The 19,030-nt window shown below is 40.5% G+C and overlaps 1 protein-coding gene across 2 annotated transcripts in view; it reads right to left on the bottom strand.

Moving 5' to 3' along the window:
- Positions 1 to 19,030, bottom strand: part of LOC124855210 (synaptosomal-associated protein 23-like) — a 35,365-nt gene that overhangs the window by 10,032 nt on the left and 6,303 nt on the right. For both annotated transcript variants that reach the window (XM_047344877.1, XM_047344876.1), the window contains exons 2-5: positions 11,983 to 12,097; positions 4,218 to 4,259; positions 3,926 to 3,974; positions 117 to 234 (exon numbers count right to left, since the gene is read on the bottom strand). In XM_047344877.1, the coding sequence (XP_047200833.1) occupies positions 117 to 234; positions 3,926 to 3,974; positions 4,218 to 4,259; positions 11,983 to 12,039 (266 nt within the window). In that variant the 5' untranslated portion in view covers positions 12,040 to 12,097. The remainder of the gene's footprint in view (positions 1 to 116; positions 235 to 3,925; positions 3,975 to 4,217; positions 4,260 to 11,982; positions 12,098 to 19,030) is intronic.

Here is a 19,030-nt window from a genome sequence, read left to right as displayed (position 1 = left end):
GGGAACACTACAAAATGAGGCATCATGGGGTTAAACAGGAAGTAGTTGCTGTTCTAAACAAAGTGTGAGACGAACAGTAAAGTGGAGGACTGCACCACTAGGAGCGGACCGGTTACCTGTCACAAGGACAGACACAGAGGCCGCAGCACTTAGACAGGTCGGTCAGGTTTTTCTCAGCCTCTCTCATGTCTTGGTTGATCTGGTCCATACCTCGGTCCACATTCTTCAGTTGCTCTAAATAAGAACATCACAATGTTATTTTTTAGGTCATTTAAATAAACTCTCTTCATCATCACCTTAAGAAAAACAAATATAAGTGAAGATTCTGTTAAACTCATAAATATATTTAGGGTGGAGCAGAAAGTATGACAAATTAAAAAAATATATACCAGTTTAAAACATTTTATCTTTACACTAAACTTAAAAGAGCCACTTAAAAGTTTACATTGACCCACTATGGACATGGATGTCAATTATAGATTTTTATAGATTCATCTCTTAAAGGAGGGTGGAAGGAATTTGCAAAACAAGGATTGGATAGAAAGTTTTGAATGTACTGTGGATAATCTATTGTGGCATACATAAAAAACAAAATACAAACATACGTCCCCGTAATGTGTGTTCATATGTCTCCGAGCAAAAGGATTGTCCATAACGAACACCATGTTCAAACATAAGGGTGTCCATCAGTGCACTTGGCACCAGGACACCCTAGGCAGGAGGTCGATGATCGACTTTGTTGTCGTATCATCAGACCTTTGGCCGCATGTTTTGGATCCGCTGGAGGAGGAGAAAGCCGGACAGACTTGGCAGGCCCAAGCGCATAGTGAGGGTCTGCTGGGAACGCCTGGTGGAGCCCTCGGCCACCTCCCACCTTCGGGAGAGCTTCGACCAGATCCCGGGGGATGTTGGAGACATAGAGTCCGAGTGGACCATGTTCTCCGCATCTATTGTCGATGCTGCTGCCCGTAGCTGCGGCCGTAAGGTCTGCGGTGCCTGTCGCGGCGGCAATCCCAGATCCCGGTGGTGGACACCGGCAGTAAGGGATGCTGTGAAGTTGAAGAAGGAGTCCTATCGGCTGTGGTTGGCTTGTGGGACTCCTGAGGCGGCTGACGGGTACTGTGAGGCAAAGCGTGCTGCGGCCCGGACGGTGGCAGAGGCAAAAACTCGGGCCTGGGAGGAGTTCGGTGAGGCCATGGAGAAGGACTACCGGTTGGCCTCGAAGCGATTCTGGCAAACCGACCGGCGCCTCAGGAGGGGGAAGCAGTGCTTCGCCAACACTGTTTATAGTGGGGGCGGGAGACTGCTGACCTCGACTGAGGACATTATCGGGCGGTGGAAGGAGTACTTCGAGGATCTCCTCAATCCTTCCATCACGCATTCCGTGGTGGAAACAGAGGCTGCGGACTCGGGGTTGGACTCTTTCATCACCCAAGCTGAAGTCACCAAGGTGGTTAAAAAGCTCCGTGGTGGCAGGGCTTCGGGGGTGGATGAGATCCGCCCTGAGTACCTCAAGTCTCTGGATGTTGTAGGGCTGTCATGGTTGACACGCCTCTTCAACATTGCGTGGTGGACGGGGACAGTGCCTCTGGACTGGCAGACTGGGGTGGTGGTCCCCCTTCATAAGAAGGGGGACCGGAGGGTGTGTTCCAACTACAGGGGGATCACACTCCTCAGCCTCCCTGGTAAGGCCTACGCCAGGGTATTGGAGAGGAGAGTCCGACCGATAGTCGAACCTCGGCTTCAGGAGGAGCAGTGTGGTTTTCGTCCCGGCCGTGGTACACTGAACCAGCTCTATACCCTCTACAGGGTGATCGAGGGTTCATGGGAGTTTGCCCAACCGGTTCACATGTGTTTTGTGGACCTGGAGAAAGCATTCGACTGTGTCCCTCGTGATGCCCTGTGGGGGGTGCTCCAGGTGTATGGAATCGGGGGCCCTTTATTAGGGGCCATCCGGTCCCTGTATGAGCGGAGCAGGAGTTTGGTCCGCATTGCTGGCAAGTCGGACCTGTTCCCGGTGCATGTTGGACTCCGGCAGGGCTGCCCTTTGTCACCGGTCCTGTTCATAACTTTTATGGACAGGATTTCTAAACGCAGCCAAGTGCCGGAGGGGGTCTGGTTTGGAGACCAGTGGATTTCGTCTCTTCTTTTTGCAGATGACGTGGTCCTGCTGGCCCCCTCTAGCCAAGACCTACAGCATGCGCTGTGGCGGTTCGCAGCCGAGTGTGAAGCGGCTGGGATGAGGATGAGCTCCTCCAAGTCTGAGGTCATGGTACTCGACCGGAAAAGGGTGGCTTGTCCTCTTCAGGTTGGAGGGGAGTTCCTGCCTCAAGTGGAGGAGTTTAAGTATCTCGGGGTCTTGTTCACGAGTGAGGGAAGAATGGAGCGGGAGATCGACAGACGGATCGGTGCGGCTGCCACAGTAATGGGGGCGCTGTGCCGGTCCGTTGTGGTGAAGAGAGAGCTGAGTCGAAAAGCAAAGCTCTCAATTTACCGGTCGGTCTACGTTCCTACCCTCACCTATGGCCATGAACTTTGGGTCATGACCGAAAGAACGAGATCCCGGATACAAGCGGCTGAATTGAGCTTCCTCCATAGGGTGGCCGGGCACTCCCTTAGAGATAGGGTGAGGAGCTCGGCCATCCGGGAGGGGCTCGGAGTAGAGCCGCTGCTCCTCCACATCGAGAGGAGCCAGTTGAGGTGGCTCGGGCATCTATACCGGATGCCTCCTGGACGCCTTCCTCGGGAGGTGTTCCAGGCACGTCCCACTGGGAGGAGGCCCAGGGGACGGCCCAGGTACACGCTGGAAGGACTATGTCTCTCGGCTGGCCTGGGAACGCCTTGGGCTCCCCCTGGAGGAACTGGAGGAGGTGTCTGGAGAGAGGGACATCTGGGCGTCTCTGCTGAGTCTGCTGCCCCCGCGACCCGGTCCCGGATAAGCGGAAGACGACGACGACAACGTCTCCGAGCAATAATCACCAACCTTCTGATCTACGTCTGACTAGGGCTGCTCTATAAATAGCAGTCGTCTGCAATGCGATATCAGTGCGTGCAATGTCCATATCACAAAGGACTCTGTGGAGTGCAATAGGATCCCTAGAGCCATCATGGATTTTGCATTAACATGGACTGAGCGGGTGATGACCAAGAAGAACGAGCCTGCTCCAAATTCAAAACCTTAAAGCCAAACTCCTTCAGAAGGAAGGTTTTATGTTCAGATGATACAAAGATCGAGCTGTTGGGTCACAATGTCAGGAGGAATGTTTGGAGAAGTCAAGGTGAGGCTTGAAACATGGTGGTGGCAGGATCATGTTGAGGGACTGTTTAGGTGCCAGTTGTACTGAAGCATGGTACAAAGTGGAAGGAATAATGAAAAAAGTGGACTCCCATCAAACCTTTTGATTCAAATTTAACAACTTGATAGTTGGTCCAACAGGAAAATGATCCCAAAAACACATGAAACCTGGAAAAGCCCCGACCCCAACCCTGTTGAAAGGTCAATTAAAACAACTAATTTATGACTGGAAGAGCAGTAGAGTAGAGAAACAAAAATCTATCCACTTCTGCATTTTTCTGAAATCCATTCAAATAGTCTGTTCTCTTATTATTCCACCCATTTCCTTCACACTGCAATGACAGACGTTTCCAGTACTTCGTGAAAACAAATAAATCAACTGTAGAATTGAGGATATATTAAATTTCCTCCACTGTTATGTGCTCAAACAGAAACCATCTTTCTGCTTGCTTTTTTATAGTTTCCATATCCTTGAGGCTTTTAATCCAACAGTTATTTTTCTTCTTGCCTCAGGTGGAAAAAATATCATGAACGGTTTCCATTCTAAAGCCAAAAATAGCTCTTCCCCCCTTTAGTAATGATGGAAAGTTTATGAGATACAGAAACGCTGTGTTTATGTTGTGAATTGACCTCCTTGGTGGTCAAGCATCTCCATGGTTTTGTTGCCTGTCTGTTGGCTCTGAAAAAGAAAAGAAACATTAATCAGCACGACCCCGACCACACTAGACAGAAACAATAAGAGGTAGAGACAACCTAATCTGACCTTGCTTAAAAAGAAAACAGCTCTAATCTTAAGATTTAAAATGGATGAAAGCCACATTGGTGCATGTGACATTTTGACACTTTCAAGCTGATAAAACAATGCCTGATTTAATAAAACCGTCTTAAGAGTGAGTAAGAACAAAAATGTCAACCGTCTCACCTCCTCTGCCATCTGCAGCATCCTCCTTGTGCTTTCCAATGACTGTGGAGGGAAAATATAGTCAATCCTTTTTGGAACTGTTTTATGTAACTTTAATTCTAAGTAGACTATTGATTTAAGAAAATGGCTGAAGCATATGATTTAATTTCTCTAACCTTAAAGGTTTATCATCTATGTGCTTTTAAAGATAATTCTAACCGATGGGATTCATGCACCAGTGACCTCTGTCTTTAGAGACAATTCATTCATGCTTCTGCAAGTGACTGGCATTAACAGCATACGAATAGGATGGACAACATAAGGGATAAAAGGGGAGTCATAGTGTAAACATACAAGGAAATCAGTAATATTTACAAAACAGGCAGAAAAAAAAAAGACCATAACTCAGCAAATAAAGCAAAGGCATAATTCTATATAATCTGTATTTGTTTCTCTACACTCTACCTGCCTTTTTATCCAGGACAGCTGTCTGATTTGGGGTTTTACTTCTAATAAGAAAGTTACAGGCTTCAAGTGTAATCCTGCACATGAAAATTAGTTCAAACAAATCAAATTTCTAACAATTAAGCCTGATTAGTGCACCAGTTAATCAGACGGTTTACTGGAAATGGCTGCGTTTCCCTTGACCGGCAAATCAAACCTAAATTAATTTTTTTAATTTTCTTTATTTTAAATCTTTCTGTAACAAATATCATGTTTTCCCCACAGTGCCTTGCAAAAGTAATCACCCCCCCCCTTGGCTTTTTACCTATTTTGTTACAGTACAACCTGTAATTTAAATGCTTTTAAATCTTATTTTATGCGATGGATCTGCACAGAACAAGTGAAATGAGAAAACTATTTGTAAAAACAGGAATAAAAAAAAAATAAAGAAAGAAAAACCAGAAAATTGGCATGTGTATATGTATTCACCCCCTTGACTGGCACAAACCTAACACTTTCCATCAGCCCAGGAACACCATTCCCACAGTGAAACATAGTGGTGGAAGCATCATGCTGTGGGGATGTTTTTCAGTAGCAGGGTCAGGAAACTGGTCAGAGTCGAGGGAAAGATTGATGTTGTTGAATACAGGGATAGTCTTGAGCAAAAGTTAAAAAAGGTTATGCACACTGACATTTTCTGTTATTTTGTCCTATTTTATGTTTGAATCACATCATCAAATGGGATAAACAGGGTTGGGGTTGGAATAGTTTTGAAAGGCACTGTAATCCCTTCATTTTCTATTGAATTCAAAACTACTAACTCCATAAAGGAACCTGCTGTTTATTTTCTATATGGACAACGTTCTGGTCATTTCATTGTTGAAATAAAACAGCATCTTTACAGTTGTATGTGTTATGAATCCACAACAATAATCAGCAAGGCAGAACAAAAAGAAAAGTGGAAGCTGGTATCAGCCAAAGTTCTGATTAGTGCTTTCTTTAAGTATAAAGAATATTCTACGAAATATCATAGACGTTCAAAGAAATATCCCTCTCACACTGAAATACAGTTAAATATGTCTTACAATCAAGAAATTACTAAAACAATTTAAATAACTGATTTGAATTTTTTTCCTCAGAATTTTGCAATATATTTGGGATGTCTTAGTTGGAGCTAGAGGGTGACACGGGAGTGGATTTTCTCTCCTGTCCCATCCCGCTCCCACAGAAAAATGTCTTGTCCCATCCCAATCCCAGGCCAGCATAACGAAAAAAATCCTGTCCCGTCCCACTCCTGGTAAATTGACTCCCACTCCCGTCCCGCTCCCATTCAGAACGACTCCCACTCCTGTGCCACTCCCATTTTTGTTTTCTTCATTTAGTCTTTTGGCAATTTCTTTCTTTGAAGGACCAGTTAGGTCCCTGTTTTTAGTTGTAGTAAAGGCCAGTTAAAGTAAAAAGAATAATAATGAAGAAATAATAAAATATTAAACAAGGAAACAGACCATGCCTATCTTAGTTGAATAAACAAAATGTACATAGTTGTATTTTACTTATTTATTAAGTGATCGTTTCCTTTGAACAATGACATTACTTTTATGTTTCAAGTTGCTGGAACGAAAGAAAAATGCACCTAGTAAGAGAACTGTACTTGTTGAACAAAAGGCCAAAAAGGCATTACCTTCATAATTTAGAAACTGTACCTCAATGGTTCACAGCCCTGGTCCTCAGGGACCCCTTCTCTGCAAGTTTTAGATGTGTGTCTGATCCAGAACACCTGATTTAAATTCTGACATGATCTCCTATACAGGCATCAAGAATGGAGGGTCGAACTGGACAAAATTAATACAATAAAATCATCATTAAATAAATAAATGTTGTGAATGTCCCATAAGTGAAGTAAATGTAACATGAAAGAAATGTAACATTAAATGTGCCATTAAATTAAAGGTACCATTTATTTATTTAATACATCATTAGAAACAATAAATGTACCATTATATCATGAAATGGACTATTATGCAATTAAATGTGCCACTGAATAATTAAGTATAATTTTAAAGATGACATGACGTAATTAGTGGTACACTTAATATGTAATGATGTATTAAATAAATTGTACATTTAATGGTACATTCAATTTTTTTCTATTTCACAACATATTTATTTAATATCTTCCCTTGATGAAGCCTTCTACGGAGTCCGCGAGGGGACATGGGGAATTTTTTCTTTTTTGCGTTCCCACGCAATAGTCTTTGCGTTATTTCGCAATACTTTGTGGTATAGTTTCCAAACCAGATAACTGCAAAAATGAAACAAACACTACACCTGTTTTGATATTTATTGAGTTTTATTTTGAAATCAGCATTAAATAAAATTATCTTCAAATCAGACTAAAAGACAGTTTTTATCCACAAGCTGTCAAACAAACTACTGAACTCTGGAACATAAAACTGCACGAAACCACATCTGTGACACTTTATTTCCTTATTACTGCTGCATGATGTGTACCTTTTTTTGTACCCCATTAGTGTTTTTGTTTTTATCGTGATTTGAACAGTTCTTCTTATCCTAAGCATTTAATCGCATTGTTTACTGCGTGTTAACCTGCATATGACAAATAAACCATATCAATGACATATCAGTGTTTGTTTTATGAGCAGTTTATCATCTGCTCCAAAATGCCGAACGCAAAAGTATTGCGTGGATACGCAAAAGAAATACATTTCCCCCATGTCCCCTCACGGGCTTCCGTACCTTACCTCTTAAATCTTTAGAGCACATGCAGCAATTTTGTTGGTCAGATGAGACTTGACACATGATGGTACTTTTGGTTTGATGAATGAAGAGATGCAGAGCTGATTTAATCCAGAATCTGTCTTACAAGTTTCCATTAATCACTGGTGAACTTGATTACAACTAAACACGTTTTACAAGCAGCAGACTGCGTGTTAACAGCGCTGCATTCAACTCTCCTGAAGTTCGGTAATATTTGTGACTTTCCTGTCAGCTCTATGAGTTTAATAGATAAGTCCTTATTTCTGACTTTACGTTACAAATCCAATTTTACCACGTCCAGTTCTCCACCTGCGTTTGTTCCCTCCATTCTGAATGCAGGTGGAAAACATCGAGCAGAAGCACTGTTGGCTTGTGGGTCGTGTAGTTCGTTAGACTCACATTATAGTATAGGCTTCTTGGAAAAAAACTACACAATGGCGGCGTCGATCCAAGTTTTTTTTCTTAAAGTTTGTAACAAAGTCTCAGTTTACATTTCCAAGGACAATTGATCCTAGTTTATTTTCCCTCCTATTGGTTAGCTCCCGTTCCCGTCTGCTCCTGTTCATTTTTTATCCTGTACCGTCCCAATCACGGGATCTTTACTGATGCTGTCTCCCGTCCCGCGGGTTTCCCGTGGGAATCCCGTGACCCGTGGGACTCCCGAAAAAATGTCAGCCTCTAGTTGGAGCCTCATAATGTTAGAAGCTCAAATACTATTATTTTAAACATGATTATCTTTTTCCAATTATTCCAACCAGCAGACTCAGTCAGGTTTTGTGAATTATTGTGGATTACATGCAGAATACCAGCCCCTGAAGTCTAAAACTGGCCCTCCGTGGTCTAAACTAATCATCATTGGCAGAGATTTTTCAATTTCAATGCCAACAAACTTAAGAGATAAAAACTTTTTATGATTAAATAGTTTTCATAGGAAGGGTGATGTAGGGAGGCACAGCAATGAAATACGAATTGATTGACTAATATAAAGTGTACAATATTTTTGAAGAATGAGTTATATACACTGTGTTAATTATTGAATGGATCAATGAATGGAGTCTTTTTCTTGTCAAAAATCTCATAGTTTTTCAGACCCAAACCTTGAGTTCTCAGTCTTTTCTTACCATATTTTAATCCATACCATTTACAAAAGTAATAAGGAAGGAAGGACAAATGCCAAATGGGTGGAATAAATGGATGGATGGATGGATGGGTGGTCAGATGGACGGACCAACAAATTGACAAATGCATGGATGGATGGCTAAACGCATGGGGGAATAAACAAATGGATGGATAAATGGACACCAATGGATGGATGAACTGGAAAACAGATGCATAATGGACAAAGTTGCATGGATGGATGATGGTTGAACGGACAATCAGACAGGTGGATGGCCGAACTGATGGATGGACAAAAGGATTGAGGGACGGAACATTTAAACAATGGGAAAAGGAAAAAGTCTGGAACTACAAATATTTCCCATACTTATCTGGAGTTGGAAAATACTTAAAATATCATACTTTATAAAGCTGTATGAACTATTTAGAAAGACATAGTCCCCCACCCAGACAGATATGGAATAGAGACTCTGATCAGGTGACAACAGCTGATCAGGTCAAACTCACACAAAAGTAAATAGACAAAAACACAAATGAACATTGAGAATAAAAGTATAAAGAAGGAAAGGAATGTGGTCAGTTCAGGTAAGCTACGCCCTTTCTGCATCTATTAATAGAAAATACTGCAGAGAATCCTAAGACCTGAAGCAGTTTAGCACAGGACTGCACAGTTGCTATGACTAATTAGGAGTTAACAGAGAGGAGGGAACAGATTCATCATTTTCCCTGTTATGTTTGCTCTGAATACATTCATCAGTGAGCTGAGAAACAGACAAACACAAATTGGCTATGGAGATGTGTTGAGCTCAGCCAGGTTTCTGTTGACTTAGCCAGAACATCCCTTGTTCGGATGAACATTACATCATTTCTTCTGCAATCCTTGAGCATGGCCAATTAAGCCTAAAACTGTAGTTGCTGCCAACGTTTCCAGATTGGTGTGCTGTGCCAAATCTTAGTTGTAGAACATTTTAACTTATCATTGGTCTTAGATAACTTAAATGGCAACCTATATTTATGCTGCAAGTTGGTACAAAGAAAGCATAAAGCAGAACTTTCTCACATTTCAGCCACATTCTTAGACATAATTTGTTTGGATTTCATGTGATAAACCAACACAATATACCATATAATAATTGTATAGTTGGAAAAAAATCATCCCTGGTTTTCAAAATGTTTTGCAAAAAAAAAAAAAAAAACTAAAAAGGGTGACATGCATTTATTTCTAGCTTTGCAATTACAGGTGCAGGTCTAGGTGTAGTTTTGTCCATTATTTATTTATTTATTTATTTATTTGCAAAATAGCTTAAACTCCCTGAGAATGGATGGGTGCCGTAAGTGAACATCAATATCACACGTTGCCATAAATTATCAAAAGGATTTAGGTCTGGACTTAGAGTAGGCCATTTCAGAAATAGGCTTAGCTCTAATGAGCGCTGCTACCCATCAACTCAGAACAGCTACCCTGTCTATGCTGAAGAGCAGCAGGCCCACAGCATGATGCTGTAACAACCCTGTTTTACAGTGCAGATGGTAAGTTCAGGGTTAGGTGAAGAGTTATTTTCAACGGCACACAATGTTTTCATCTTTGGCCAAAAAAGCATCAGTTTTACTCTCATCTGATCAGAGTACTTGCACACTTGCCATTTCCCCTACATGGATTGGAGCAAACTTTGGTTTTTATTTCAACAACAGTTTTCTCTTTGTCAATCCTCCAGAAAGACGAAGTGAATGATTAACAATTGTCCTGTCAACATATTTTCCCACCTGAGCCATGGATTTCTGCAGCTCCTCCAGAGTTACCATGACTACTGCTCTTCCCGCCCAGCCTGTCAGCTTAGGTAGATGACCATGTCTCTGTAGGGTTGCAGGTGTGCCATATTCTTTCAGTTTCTTGATGACTGATTGAACTGTACGACGGATGGTTGGGATTTCGCTTTGTAACGTCACCCTGCTTTAAACTTCTTCACAAGTTTCTCTATGACCTGTTTGCTGTGTTCCTTGGGCTTCATGATTCTGTTTGTTCATTAATGTTCTTCAACATGAGGCCTTCACAGAACATCTGAATCTATGTTGACATTGAACTACACACAGATGTACTTTCTTTACCAATCAGCAAACTTCTGAAATTGTTTTATTTAGGGATATCATAGTAATTTGCTATTTTGTGTTGATCTTTCACATTAAACTTCAGTAGCATGACAACCTAAAAAGGGTTGGAGGTAGAAGAACATGTCTGCAGAGCACTGGATTTTAATCCCCAAACAAGAAATGAGAAAGTACTGATACACTTTCAGCCATGCTTCAAGTGTTTTAGGAACGGGCAGTTACCCAAAGCCAGAGTGGTTAGCAGAACTAGTAGAGGGACGTTCCCATGCTCCTGTGCTTGGTATGACCTCCTTAATCAACCAAGCAGCAGCACAAGGAAGAAGAAGACAAAGGCAGAAAGAAAACCACAGGTTTAGTTAAAACACAGATAGCACAAAAACACAGCTGAGAAAAACAAGAGAAGTTTTGAGCTGAGCATTTATATTTTGGGGTTTTTATTTTAGTTATAAGACTCATTATATGGTGCCCTGTAGTGCTGATTAAAATATTAACTCCAGGATAATGAAGCAGATAAAGCTGACAACAATCAAAATGTAAAAAGCACTGACAGGTCAGGGAGCTATCAGATTAAATCAGGGGCCATGCCTGATGTAGAGATTATTAATCTAATTTTTTTCTTCTGCAACAAACTGATGGCTAAAATAATTGCTTCATTATATAAAATAATATTTTTCTCCAAGTATGGCAAAGTTATTGATTATTGCTGTTAAAGAATCAGAAAAACAACAGAACTGATAATCAGATTTATGGCTCTAATTTTTATACATTTAAATTTTCATGATTTGCACATTTAGAACCTTCCTACCTTCCTTAGCTTTTATGACATGATGCAATTCACTTTGTTTATATTACATAAAAAGTAACCTACAGCAGGTCACTAGATTAGGACTGGATCTGGTTTTGGATGCATTCAACAAATGAGTTTCCATGTTCATGGATGTTTGTGGTGGACGGTTTTAATCTTTACTTATAACCACGTATCCATCCCCACTACTTCCTCTGTTTATGCATCTGCTTCACAAGAATTCCTGCTTTACATATTCAGATTCTCTTGCTACATTAGTTTCCATTCATTTCCATGTAGAAAAAATAAACTGGTTGGCTTCTAGAATGAAACACCTGTTCTGACTGTGTTTATTGACGATCACCTCTCCATTGGTACCTTGTGTTTGGTATTGTCTGTTTACAGAATTACTCAAAAGGTTCAGCAAAGATTTGCACGAACATCTCACCAATTGTGAAACATTTTAGGTTTCATTTAATTTGCCAAAAATCTAATATTTGTTCAGAGAGAAACGGACAAGAGAGTAAGAAAAATACTTCAGTTTCTTTCACTCAGTACCTCATCAGTCACATGGTTGGCTCTAGCGGCCATTTGTTCCACAGTCATGTCCTCCATGTTGCTGCTGTCCTGTTTACCGGCTCCGCTTTTGGCCCCGAGCTCAATATTCTGCGGCCTGAAGAGAGAGAGATCACAAGTCAGTAAATAGTCCCCTATGAAACTTTATAGTTAACCATTAAGTTTTACTAACAGAACACCCAAATGAGTATGAACTCAAGAATGATGGGTATGTATACGGAGAAGCAAAGTATGTTAGACAGCAAAATAACTTGGTGCAGGTTTTACTCACCATGGGCTAAATAACTAAAAGGTTTGGCTAAAAACAGAAATCAGGAGGAGCAACATTTCCTAAATGTGACTCTCCAGGGACTGTTTGGTTACTAGTATTCAAGGTATACCAATGTTATAAAGTAATATCACTGTTTGCAAAGAACTGCCTGGCCTGCAATAAATGGCTGCTGACCAGGTCAGAACCATGCAATCAGGTTATCTGTCCTTGTGGTATATTTAAACGTAGCATAAAACGTTTTAGAGGTAAAGAGGTGGCAGGGTGTTAAAATCACTGTTCTGAAGAATTTTTTCTGAAACCATTAAATTGAGCTCAAGGTTACCATACAGTGAGTCTCCTACTGGCCCATGCCTAGTCTCCATTTTTACATTTTAGGAACTGTGCGCACCACATGTACAAAACATAAAAATAAAATAAAAACATAAAAATAAAATAAAAACACAAGCATGACACCAGTCAGGTGTTTGTGTTTTATGGGAAGATAAAAAAAAAGCAATCAAAAGAGGCCAAGTTTAAATGACCTAAAAATCAATGACCTTACAACATCCTGCAACATATCAGCTGACATGTATGCTGATATTCATATATATATATATACACAGGTCCTTCTCAAAATATTAGCATATTGTGATAAAGTTCATTATTTTCTATAATGTAATGATGAAAATTTAACATTCATATATTATAGATTCATTGCACACTAACTGAAATATTTCAGGTCTTTTATTGTCTTAATACAGATGATTTTGGCATACAGCTCATGAAAACCCAAAATTCCTATCTCACAAAATTAGCATATTTCATCCGACCAATAAAAGAAAAGTGTTTTTAATACAAAAAACGTCAACCTTCAAATAATCATGTACAGTTATGCACTCAATACTTGGTCAGGAATCCTTTGGCAGAAATGACTGCTTCAATGCGGCGTGGCATGGAGGCAATCAGCCTGTGGCACTGCTGAGGTCTTATGGAGGCCCAGGATGCTTCGATAGCGGCCTTTAGCTCATCCAGAGTGTTGGGTCTTGAGTCTCTCAACGTTCTCTTCACAATATCCCACAGATTCTCTATGGGGTTCAGGTCAGGAGAGTTGGCAGGCCAATTGAGCACAGTGATACCATGGTCAGTAAACCATTTACCAGTGGTTTTGGCACTGTGAGCAGGTGCCAGGTTGTGCTGAAAAATGAAATCTTCATCTCCATAAAGCTTTTCAGCAGATGGAAGCATGAAGTGCTCCAAAATCTCCTGATAGCTAGCTGCATTGACCCTGCCCTTGATAAAACACAGTGGACCAACACCAGCAGCTGACACGGCACCCCAGACTATCACTGACTGTGGGTACTTGACACTGGACTTCTGGCATTTTGGCATTTCCTTCTCCCCAGTCTTCCTCCAGACTCTGGCACCTTGATTTCCGAATGACATGCAGAATTTGCTTTCATCCGAAAAAAGTACTTTGGACCACTGAGCAACAGTCCAGTGCTGCTTCTCTGTAGCCCAGGTCTGGGGAATGCGGCACCTGTAGCCCATTTCCTGCACACGCCTGTGCACGGTGGCTCTGGATGTTTCTACTCCAGACTCAGTCCACTGCTTCCGCAGGTCCCCCAAGGTCTGGAATCGGCCCTTCTCCACAATCTTCCTCAGGGTTCGGTCACCTCTTCTCGTTGTGCAGCGTTTTCTGCCACACTTTTTCCTTCCCACAGACTTCCCACTGAGGTGCCTTGATACAGCACTCTGGGAACAGCCTATTCGTTCAGAAATTTCTTTCTGTGTCTTACCCTCTTGCTTGAGGGTGTCAATAGTGGCCTTCTGGACAGCAGTCAGGTCGGCAGTCTTACCCATGATTGGGGTTTTGAGTGATGAACCAGACTGGGAGTTTTAAAGGCCTCAGGAATCTTTTGCAGGTGTTTAGAGTTAACTCGTTGATTCAGATGATTAGGTTCATAGCTCGTTTAGAGACCCTTTTACTGATATGCTAATTTTGTGAGATAGGAATTTTGGGTTTTCATGAGCTGTATGCCAAAATCATCCGTATTAAGACAATAAAAGACCTGAAATATTTCAGTTAGTGTGCAATGAATCTAAAATATATGAATGTTAAATTTTCATCATGACATTATGGAAAATAATGAACTTTATCACAATATGCTAATTTTTTGAGAAGGACCTGTATATATATATATATATATATATATATATATATATATATATATATATATATATATATATATATATATATATATATATACTGTACAGCAGTATCTGCCAGTGGATAGCCAGGATGGTTTATTGACTGATGTCACTTTTTAATGCATTTATTAATTATTCAGGAGATCAGAGCACAACACACTTACTGGGTAGAAACTTAGAAATGAAAGGTTCACTTAGCTTTTATCCCTCTCATCTCAAGTTAAATTGATTACTTGACAACTGAATACATGAAGCAGCCTGACACTGGGAGATTTTCTTTTAATGAAAACTTGTCATAGATTTTACAATATCATCTGCGTATCTAGTCCATGCTGCAAAAAAAAAAAAAACCTTACCCCAAATGTGGAAGACAAATTAAATTACATATACTTCAGACAACAGAAATGAATTGCAGCATGTTTGGTGCTAATTTAGCCCATATTTGAGAGGCGAAAGAAAAATGCTAAACTTAAACACAGCAAGCTTTGGCCCTTAAGAAGCAATAGGAGGCTCAACACATTCTGCATGCCCACAAATACAGAAAGTACATTTTACATGCAATCTTATGCTGCAAATGACATGAAAGCTGTTATCAGGAAATCACCCCTGAGACTGAAAATATATTAAACATTTCAACAATGTAAAACTGCACAAAATCTCAGCTCCAAGAAGCTACAACTATTTTTATGTGGATACTAATGAAAATACTGATTACTATTAACTCAAATTTTTGTATAGCATCAAACAATGTCCCCACCACTCCCCCTGACCTCTAGTATCTCAGCCAGTTAAAATATACATCAGGTACGGGCACTTAGAGTCCATCCAACAGGCCAGATATATTACCGATATGCCGACCTTTAAGCATATTACTCAAAATACAGAATCCTACCAAATATTGCATACAGGCAGACATTGATATTCTGATGTCGACTGAAATCCGATATGCCATGAAGTTCTAATTAACACTAAGCCTTTTATTGCTACGCTATTGTACTGTAACCACATCATTAATATTGTTTCCTCTTTGGATTATTTTCAATGAAAATGCTTGCAACAAACCGGGTCAAAGCTCTGATTTTTGAAGGAACATTTGATGAAGGCTTTACATGACTGAAAACACTGGGTGTTTATGGGGACAAACATGTAATGCCATTAAAGTTAATGATCATCATCTGTAATATGTAATTAGGAACATAAACAGAACAAACTCTATGCAACTTATGAAAAGTGCATAATAATCAGAATATTCCCTTTGAAGAAGATCAATAGTCTGAATATTGTTCTGCATGTAAACACAGCCATTGATGTGGGATCTCCCAGTGTGACTTGTACAAGTTTAATTATTCATGATTTAATCTCTGTTCATCTTCAGTTTGACTCTGTATACTATATTGATATTTTTAAGCACATCTGCCTTTTTCAAGCCTCATTTTGTTTACCTGTTTAAGATTAGGACTTTAAATGCCTTTTACATGTCTATGGTTCTTCGATTCATGCAACACATCTAGTGCCTCTTGTACCTTCAGATCCACAATACCGGGCTACAGCTCAATGCCAGTAAAACCTAACACAGGATGTCACTCACCTCACATCCAGCATGTGCAGTTTTGTGTAACAGATACTGAGAAGCATGCTGCTTCTATAAAACACAAATCAACCCCAAAAATAGTCTGTTTTATAAACCTTGTAAGCATTTTCCACAACATAAATTATAAATACCTGCATTCAAACAGAAATTTAAGACCTACTTCCTGATTCAGAATCCCCTTCTTAGCACTGCAAAAATCAACCGATGAAACATTTCTTTTACCACAACTTACAAATGAAAAGCTGTTGTGTCATAAAAACCAGAGGTGAAATACAGGTCCTTCTCAAAAAATTAGCATATTGTGATAAAGTTCATTATTTTCTATAATGTCATGATGAAAATTTAACATTCATATATTTTAGATTCATTGCACACTAACTGAAATATTTCAGGTCTTTTGTTGTCTTAATACGGATGATTTTGGCATACAGCTCATGAAAACCCAAAATTCCTATCTCACAAAATTAGCATATCATTAAAAGGGTCTCTAAACGAGCTATGAACCTAATCATCTGAATCAACGAGTTAACTCTAAACACCTGCAAAAGATTCCTGAGGCCTTTAAAACTCCCAGCCTGGTTCATCACTCAAAACCCCAATCACGGGTAAGACTGCCGACCTGACTGCTGTCCAGAAGGCCACTATTGACACCCTCAAGCAAGAGGGTAAGACACAGAAATAAATTTCTGAACGAATAGGCTGTTCCCAGAGTGCTGTATCAAGGCACCTCAGTGGGAAGTCTGTGGGAAGGAAAAAGTGTGGCAGAAAACGCTGCACAACGAGAAGAGGTGACCGGACCCTGAGGAAGATTGTGGAGAAGGGCCGATTCCAGACCTTGGGGGACCTGCGGAAGCAGTAGACTGAGTCTGGAGTAGAAACATCCAGAGCCACCGTGCACAGGCGTGTGCAGGAAATGGGCTACAGGTGCCGCATTCCCCAGACCTGGGCTACAGAGAAGCAGCACTGGACTGTTGCTCAGTGGTCCAAAGTACTTTTTTCGGATGAAAGCAAATTCTGCATGTCATTCGGAAATCAAGGTGTCAGAGTCTGGAGGAAGACTGGGGAGAAGGAAATGCCAAAATGCCAGAAGTCCAGTGTCAAGTACCCACAGTCAGTGATGGTCTGGGGTACCATGTCAGCTGCTGGTGTTGGTCCACTGTGTTTTATCAAGGGCAGGGTCAATGCAGCTAGCTATCAGGAGATTTTGGAGCACTTCATGCTTCCATCTGCTGAAAAGCTTTATGGAGATGAAGATTTCATTTTTCAGCATGACCTGGGACCTGCTCACAGTGCCAAAACCACTGGTAAATGGTTTACTGACCATGGTATCACTGAGCTCAATTGGCCTGCCAACTCTCCTGACCTGAACCCCATATAGAATCTGTGGGATATTGTGAAGAGAACGTTGAGAGACTCAAGACCCAACACTCTGGATGAGCTAAAGGCCGCTATCGAAGCATCCTGGCCCTCCATAAGACCTCAGCAGTGCCACAGGCTGATTGCCTCCATGCCACGCCGCATTGAAGCAGTCATTTCTGCAAAAGGATTCCCGACCAAGTATTGAGTGCATAACTGTACATGATTATTTGAAGGTTGACGTTTTTTGTATTAAAAACCCTTTTCTTTTATTGGTCGGATGAAATATGCTAATTTTGTGAGATAGGAATTTTGGGTTTTCATGAGCTGTATGCCAAAATCATCCGTATTAAGACAATAAAAGACCTGAAATATTTCAGTTAGTGTGCAATGAATCTAAAATATATGAATGTTAAATTTTCATCATGACATTATGGAAAATAATTAACTTTATCACAATATGCTAATTTTTTGAGAAGGACCTGTAGTTACACTAAAATGAAACACTACATCCTCTTTGTATCTTTGTAGAATGTGAAGCAACAGCTGTGAAACTGTTGCACTTCAAATGAAACAATGTGTATGGTGACATTAAAATGCAAATAAGATACAAGTTTGGTTCCTTTTATAGTGCTTGAGAAACCTCTTAGACCATTAAAGCTCGACACCCGCAACAGTTTAGTGACTTAACTCCAGCTGTCTGGGTGGTTTCTGAGGGCGTGGCGTCACTGTGTTTTTCAAGTATTGCCTAATAATTCTGTTTGCACTGTGTAATGATAAAACCATTAAGCACAGACTATTTTAGTAGGACAGGAAACATTAAAATGACTGGCACAATATCAGCCTCAACACAAAGGTAGCATGAGAGTCAGCTCATGGTAGGCGAAGATTTATCTCTGATTGTTCCGTCAAGGGATGAGAACCAGTCAATCATAAAAACCAAGTTCGGTTTTTTTTCATTCCGACACTAAAGTTTTTAGATAACATGAAGGAAGTACAGCTTTGTTCACTACTGTGTTTCTTCCGCTCTTGTCAGTGCCTTTTCTTTTAAAAGTTCAAGCGACAATTTTCTGTTTTGCAAATAGCCTCCAGACTCCGGTTTCCTAGTCAAACCTACAGCGGGGAGAAAATGAGGTGGAAAAATGGGTAGTCTGCTTGGCAGGCAGCTCAGAGATTTAATGTTGTTGACTCTGCATTTATATCTTTTTTCTTGGACCAGAGAACACATGTTTCACAGAAACTTAGCTATTTTCTGACAGAACATTACACTTGAAATGACACAGATGGAGGTTTACATCTATAACACTGAAGGCAGATTTATTAGGAGCTACAAGAGAAGCTGAACATGTCGATAGAGCTGCCAAAATCATTTTAGTTGATGATTTAATGAAGGAACTAAGTCTGTCCAACAATTTATTAATCAATTTAGATCATGACTACGCTTCTTCATTAGTTTCAGATTGTGTTAGTGTCACTAGTCATCATCCTTTTGCCATTAATTTAATAATCACCTGTTTCTTATGCAAATTGAAATCTGCCCACAACAATCCTGTGTGATGATTTTCAGCTTTGTAGCTAAATGTTATTTTAGTAAACACGAAAGAGATAATCTGTCTGTTCAAATT

The sequence above is a fragment of the Girardinichthys multiradiatus genome, chromosome 19, assembly GCF_021462225.1.
Source record: "Girardinichthys multiradiatus isolate DD_20200921_A chromosome 19, DD_fGirMul_XY1, whole genome shotgun sequence".
NCBI lineage: Eukaryota > Metazoa > Chordata > Actinopteri > Cyprinodontiformes > Goodeidae > Girardinichthys > Girardinichthys multiradiatus.
This window is presented reverse-complemented; position numbering and strand designations above follow the sequence as displayed.